General features: G+C 36.8%; 1 protein-coding gene across 1 annotated transcript in view; it reads left to right on the top strand.

The window, feature by feature from the left end:
- LRP2 (LDL receptor related protein 2) overlaps positions 1-7,515 on the top strand; it is a 191,448-nt gene that overhangs the window by 60,266 nt on the left and 123,667 nt on the right. The window contains exons 9-10 of the mRNA XM_023528463.1: positions 5,124-5,252; positions 7,107-7,276. Coding sequence (XP_023384231.1) covers positions 5,124-5,252; positions 7,107-7,276 — 299 coding nt within the window. The remainder of the gene's footprint in view (positions 1-5,123; positions 5,253-7,106; positions 7,277-7,515) is intronic.

The following is a 7,515-nucleotide window of genomic DNA, read 5'->3' on the forward strand; positions in this document are numbered from 1 at the left end:
TGATGATGATCTGTATAACAAAGAGCAACACACTCCTCACAGAAAACCTGGACAATATGAGGTTTTAACTGAAAAGTTTTTGTGAGGTGCACAAGGCAAAACAGTGGTTCTGTGATGAGTGAGTTGACTAACACATGGTTACCTGTCTACTGCCCGATGATGGAGATAGTCCTTTGGTGTTTTCTAAGTATTTGGAATCAGGATTGGTATGGCCATACTGGTTGTTAAATAATGAAACACTTCTATGTGGTTGGTAAATAACTGCTGCCTTGAACCCATCAAGTACCCTACCCTGCTCCCCTGGTCTCTATATCCAGTTTGCTCAAACCTCCTCAGGATCCAGCAAGTAAAGAGTGGTACACAGCAAATCAGGTAGGTCATTGCTCTGCTGACCACACTAGTCTCATTGATTTTTACCTCTACTTGAAGCTAATGTTCGAGAACAAACTCTGTCATGTTGCTTCCAGCTGGTAGCTGGCATTGAAATGAGTACCTGTGCACCAAATTTCCTACATCTCTCCTTTCAGAATTAGAAGAATGATTTTTCCCACTGGGAAATTTTTGAATGTGATACAAGTCAACTTTGCATCCCATTGTGATTAGGATGGGGTCTTATGATGGGAGAATTAGACACGGCCAAGTATCATTGATTTGCAGTTTTTAAGGATTTGAACAATGAATTTTTAATGCTCTGATATCTTTTTCCCTATCGTTGACACGGGAACAACAAATATAGTAGTATAAAGTAACCACAGAAGTTTAAAATAAATGTTTTTACTGGTGCTGGGAAAAGGCATCTGGAAAGCAACTCAAATGGTTCATTAAAATGAATTATTTTAATCGCAATTTTGACAACTGTAAAGGTGTTCTAGAGATTTGGTGGTCCTCTATGAATCTCCAAAAGATAGATGATTCAGAACTCTCCCAGGATATTTGTATTTTTTTGATATGCCTTAGAAATTTGAGATTTTTCAGGGCATACATAAGAAATACTTTTATAAAAGCATTTCTTCTGAAGTAATATCTAAAATATTAATACAATTAGGCCAAAAAGACTGAATTTGGATAAACCTTATGAAGTTATTCAGTCTTTAGTCTCAAGTAGCTTATGGCTTCCAACTTAATTATACTTTTTCACAGTTATGGTAGATCTTAATGACTACTCATAGCCAGAAAAAGTTTTAATACCAGAAATAAACTTTGGTTTACAAATTAAACTTCGAACTCTTGAGAAAGTCTATTCCTCAGCTTATTTACCTGTCACATGCCAAGAAAAACGGGATTTTTATATCTGGTAAAGAAATCCAGTTGAGGCTGGCCTTGTTTTCAAAGCGGGTAATTTTAGGTTTCTAACATCAGAGACTATGTCTCAGAGTTTGCCCATGATCTTATTGCTCCTTTTAAGTAACCATATTCAACAAGACATTTTCTGATTAAGTGCTTTATGCAAGTCAGCCCTAGAGATCCTGAAGACTCAGAGAGAACTCTAAATTATTTAAGAAAGCCCCAAATTTCTTCTAATCATTTCCTAACATTTTATAAATAAAACATTATGATCTGCAACTGGCATTAAATTATATTACAAGACACTTTTTGCTTTTTATTATCATTACACTGGAGATGCATTTAAGAAATTTAAGAATACTTTTGACTCAAATGTCCTTTGTTTGGTGGCTTTCCGACTTTGGAACCTCTGCCTGCTCTCCCTCGCTTCGCTGTGAGGGCAACATCCCTTTTTTCTCTGTGTGGTGCTCCTCTGTGGGTGTGAGGCTGCTCTTTGTCTTTGGCAAATGTCAGGCTTCTCCATCCCCCTTTACTGCCACCCACCTGCCAATCCAATTTTCAGTCTTATAGTTCTCCAGGCATTTCCCCTTTCTTTTAGTAGAAAAGGAATTCCAATAGAAATACCAGAAGCCACATTCTCAGTATCTGTATCAGCTTTTCTCTATTTTTCTTCTCTCAACTCCCAAAGAGGAGATGGGGCTGGATTACCTTGCAGTGGGAACTTGATAGGCCTTATGTCTTTTCAGTAAAAGTAATTTACTCTTTCAGAATCCCTAGTTTCATCTTGTGATTCCTACAACCTATTCTGTCTTTTTTTTTTTTTTTTTTAACCATGAAGTCTGGATAGCACATTTTCCAACATCTTGCCCAGTGTCTAAGGCTGTGATGAGCTTTGGGTTATATTTCCAAGTGTCTAGGGCTCTTCATATGTCATAGGTCTGGGCCACTTCAAATTTTTTACAGCCAGTAAGAAATGAAAACCTGTCATAACAAGGTTTTTACATTGAACCTATTAATGAATGTGATATAGAAAAGTGCAGTATTATGTACAAGCTAATGTTAGGATTTATAGAAAACATTCAGTTCATAGCGCACTGCAAGTCGTGTGGTCTGATACTGGGCACTAGTTTCAAGTTCGGTGATGAATGTCTTTCAGTTCCTTCAGTATGTGCCTGGGACTTTAGTACAGATAACCTCATTTAGAGATCAGCTCAGAAGTCTCCAGTTGAGCGCCTTTGGGAATGTGAGGCCCCTACCACCTGCAGAGGCCTTTCTTGTGACCTTTCCTGTCCTTCCAGAATGTGTCCTTTGCCCCTGAGTTTTAAAGTTCGGTTAACATTTATTTCAAAGTAGGCCATATTTTGCTCTCTTTGTAAAGAGAACTCATTAGTTTCAATACCTGGCATTTTTAAACCAGTTACACTTGTTTCAGCTGACTTTTTAAGGGAATTCTTTTAGTTTGCTCTTCGAAGCATTTCAGTTCAACAAATACTCTGTTTGGCTGCAATCCTCTGCATGGCTGACTCATTACAGAGGCTTCAGGTGTTAGAAACCTATACAATATTTACCATATTAGACATGGCTCCCAAGAGAATGCCTCAGTAGTAATTAAGAATAAAATTGAATAATCGTGACATGAAATCTTGCGTCTTTCTACCATTCATCTGCTGCTGGCAGCATGCTGAAGCAGTTTACCAGGGTTATTGTTTCTGATTGACAGGACATGCTGTTTGTTGATGGAATGACATCGTGGTGCAGAATTAGGGCAGGAAGGTCATTCAGCATGGTGGGATTTCACACAGCCAGATGGATCAGAGGATGTCCAAGGGGGATGTCTAAGCTAAAAGGGTTTTTGAATTATTTTCAAAGCAGTATTTGTTTGTAGGAGGGGACAAAGAATAAAAAGAAAAAAAAAGTAGTAGGGTGGGAGGTGGGTATTATAAAGCAATGTTTCATATCAATGTTTCCTGTGCCAATGAAAATCCTCAAGTCTACTTTGATTTTTCTTGTCTTCAGTTTAATTGACTATGGATATTAATTAGCCTTCATTTTTTTTCTCCCCAAATTGAGGATATACCCTTATTCAGTCATTAAGAATGACTGTGATCTCATATATTCATTGAAACCTTTAAAGTACTTGTAGCTCGGGTGATAGGAAGGGCATTTATTTACACTCGCAGATTTGTAGGTTTGACTTCTCCATCTTTGGTTTTCTTCTCTTTGCCATCATAATTCATGCTCCCTGGTGACTCCAGACCTTAAGCATAGTCTCATAGGTCTTGCATTGAAAATGAGGTCATGACATTCTGAGAGTTTGAGGGCAAATGTCCTGTACTTTCATTCCTACTGAGGTGAAGCCCCAGGTGTCATTTGGTCAGGGCTGAGGCTAGGGCACAGAAGAAGTAGATTAACAAGGGCTTTTTATTTATACCCATATGTCTTTTTATCTTGTTATGTCCAAACTGGGTTAATATTTTCTTTGGTTACTCACAGTCCTTAGAAAGAAAGATATACTGGGACATGTTGTTATACTTGGGAGAAATAGAACCATTAGCTCATTTCTAGGAATTTCTTGGGCTTCCTAGTTAAGGAGTCTTGAGACGGTGAGCCATCTAGCAGGTGTGGTAGAACCCAATTCACGACTCTGACATTTGCTGCAAATGTAATCAGATCCTAGAAATCTAGAGGATTCTAGACCTGATGGTACAGTGGTTTCAGAATTTTCTGAATCATGAGGGCATGGAAATCCTGTTGATACGGGCTGTGTAGGTCATTCTCCTATGGAAGAGAGCAGGGTGAAGGAGCATGAAGAATGGATGTGAACTTGGAGGGTCAAATGAAATATTTGGCACCAATCTACCAGGAATAGGACAATTTCTGTACTCCTTAAGCTTTACAGTCTTTATGAAAGAAAGACTCTATATTTGTGTTTTTCTGTCTTTCCCCGCCCCATGTTGTATCGTTTATAGGTGAATTATATTAAATCACTTTTTATATAGTAGAACTGGGACTACTATGGCATTGAACAGAGCTGTGTCATGTAATGGACCATCAATAAATGCTAACTAAATGAATTAATAAGTTAATGAATAAGCAGTAGGGAAGATATTTTTAATGTCTTAAAAATAATTTTAGTTTTGGTTATGATTTTTTGACATCAGAGGAAAGGCAGCTGGGTAAATAGACCTTTCCAAATATTTTATTGCAGTCACAGATTTGAATCTTAATGAGAGACTGGTTATAAGGGAGATCTTACTTTATTCTGAAGTAGCACTGTCCAATAGCACTTTCTGCAGTGATGGAAATGTTCTACCTCTACTCTTTCCAGTATGGTAACCACTAATCTTATGTGGCTATTGAACACTTGAAATGTGGCAGATGTGATGGAGAAATTAAATTATTAAGTATATTTCATTTTTGTTAATCTAAATACAAATATAAGAAGCCACAGAGGGCTATGGCTACCATATTGGGAAAGCACAGATTTTAAGGAAAGCATTTACATTAAAATTCAGGTATTTCATAAACAAACATTAATAAATGAAACAGAATACCACAGGGCTATGAATCCAAGCAACGTCATTCATCTTCTGAAAACTATCCTTCATGTAGATTTTAAAAAACTTGTTTAAATGCTCTTGGGTTTTCCCTAGTATGAAGATGCCAGTTCTGAATTCCTACTTTTTATTGTATGCCTAGAATCAGTGCTACCTCCAGAGGGTGTTTATTTAGACAAGGTCATCACCAAATTCCTATACAGCTTGTCCAAGATATTTTTCAGAAGGTGATTAGGAAATGCTGGTAAACATGATTGTAAATGTTTATTTCCCACGTGGCAGATTTTGATGATTGCCAGATATGGGGAATTTGTGACCAGATGTGTGAAGACCGAATTGGCCATCACCAGTGCCACTGTGCAGAAGGGTATATCTTGGAGCATGAACGGCATTGCAAAGCTAATACTTCCTGTGAGTAAATTAAGGACACTTATATCTCTGAACAGTAAACTTCTGACTAATATCCTTCCATAGCAGATGACAAAAGAAATGCCAGCATTTTCACAGATGCAGGGTTATTTATTACAAATTAGGAGTGGCTTCTGCTGCTGGAAGAATTGGTCAACATTAATTTCACACTTTGATTATTAGGGACCAGTCTGTGGATTGATGATGACCATTATTAATAGTTTTTATTGGTTGCCTGTTCACTTTGGGCTTGGGCTCTTATGTCCTCTATCACATTTAATCATGGATTAAATTTTATGCCTATATTTGACCTACTTGAGCATTTAACTTTTAATTAATTTACCTATCACAAATGTGGATGACAAATGTCTATAGAAATAATTTCGTCATTGTTTATGCAAAATTTAGGGGTGGTGCAAAATGTACTTGCTAAATTTGGATTACAATTTATGAGAATCCCTTATTCTTGGTGTTTTTTTTGCATCAATCTAAGAGTATTGTAGCAGAGAAAAAGTATGGGGAAAATCTGTTAAAAAATGGGCCCCCTAAAGCATTTTTGTCACCATGGATTTCTTTCTTTTGTAAAATTTTTATTTTTCAATTAAAGTTGACATTCAGTATTATTTTATATTAGTTTCAGGTGTACAGCATAGTGGTTATACATTTACATAATTTATGAAGTGGTTCCACCCCTCCCCCATTAGTCTGATACCCACTTGGCACTATCCATAGTTATTACAGTATTATTGACTATATTCCCTATGCTGTATTTCACATCCCTATGACTATTTTGTAACTACCAATTTGTACTTCTTAATCCCTTCCCCCTTTTCACCCAGCCCCTCAACTCCCCTCCCTTTTGGCAATCATCATGGATTTCTGGGTAAGAAGATCTCAGCTTTACTCTTTTTTTCCAATTGTTTTTTCATACTTGATTTTGAAGTGCCTTTGGTGGCCTTCTGAAACTTACCTGCTCACATGCTTGATGAATGGCCCATTTTCTAGTTGTTTTTGTGTAGATATACCTGTGTTGCTGCATATTAACTTTTAGGTACAGCTGATTTTTAACAATTTAACTTATTTTGAATATATATTTAAAAAGTTTAAATTATAAGAAGTAATTAAATGGTAAAATGTTTCCTCCATCTGTCCCCCTCTGCCCTGTTTTCACTTCCCCTCTCCCATGGATAATCGCTGTTTATTTCAATTCTTGAGATTGTTAAATGCATAAATAAGAATATACGAATACAGTTAACTATATATATGTATAGTAGTAAGCTACACACAGAGTTCTGCATATTGCTAGTGTTATGTGATATATTTTCATGAGCTCTCCATGTCTACACAGAGAAGTCTTCCTCATTCTTTATTTTATAGTGGTATAATATTCCATTCTTTGCATGTACATAATTTATTTAACTAATTCTTTATGGATGGACTTTTGTATCATTTTTTATCCTTTGCTATTTCAGAGAGGACCGTAATGAATAACCTTATTGATTTAGCATGCTTGCGAGTATTTAGATATAGCGGCTTTCGATTGCTATGTTTTTCACAGAGTGATTTCCCAGTAATCCGTAAAATGAGTTCTGTGTTTTATACCATCTAAAGTTGCACCTGGGGTAAAGTGCCCATTTCATCAAGGATTCTTGAAAATAGCACCTTTGTGCCTCGATTTGCTATTCTGTAAAATGGGTAGAATGACACCTATAAATCTGTCTCAGAAGTTTATTTTAAAATCAAATAAGAAAACATAGAAGAAAGTATTTGAAAAAGCAGAAAGCATATCACTTGTAAGTTATTTCATCGTCTTTGTTCACTTGAAGGAGTGATAATGCCTTACCTCTTCACATTTAGCTGGCGAGGCCTCCGTTATCTTCTCCCATGGTCAGGATTTGCTAATTGGCGATATTCACGGAAGATCCTTTGAGGTCTTGGTAGAGTCTCAAAATCGTGGAGTGGCTGTGGGTGTGGATTTTCACTATCACCTACAAAGAGTCTTTTGGACTGACACCGTGAAAGATAAGGTAAATAGAAATTTCAAGAGCGTAGCTTGGGAGCTGATAGAACCCCAAGCACAAAGTGTTGATAGCTTTTCACTTTGGGGGGAGTGGAGGGGAAAGTTTCTTTGTTTTCTAACAGAAAAGGCCCTTGAGATATTTTATGTTAATCAGCACCTTTCCATGCTATACTATTACATGGGACCCATTAAACAAAGCAGTCTATTATATGGATTAGCCTTGAGCAACTTTTAATTTTATTCGAA

The sequence above is a fragment of the Pteropus vampyrus genome, unplaced genomic scaffold (genome assembly GCF_000151845.1).
Source record: "Pteropus vampyrus isolate Shadow unplaced genomic scaffold, Pvam_2.0 Scaffold2, whole genome shotgun sequence".
Classification (NCBI taxonomy): domain Eukaryota; kingdom Metazoa; phylum Chordata; class Mammalia; order Chiroptera; family Pteropodidae; genus Pteropus; species Pteropus vampyrus.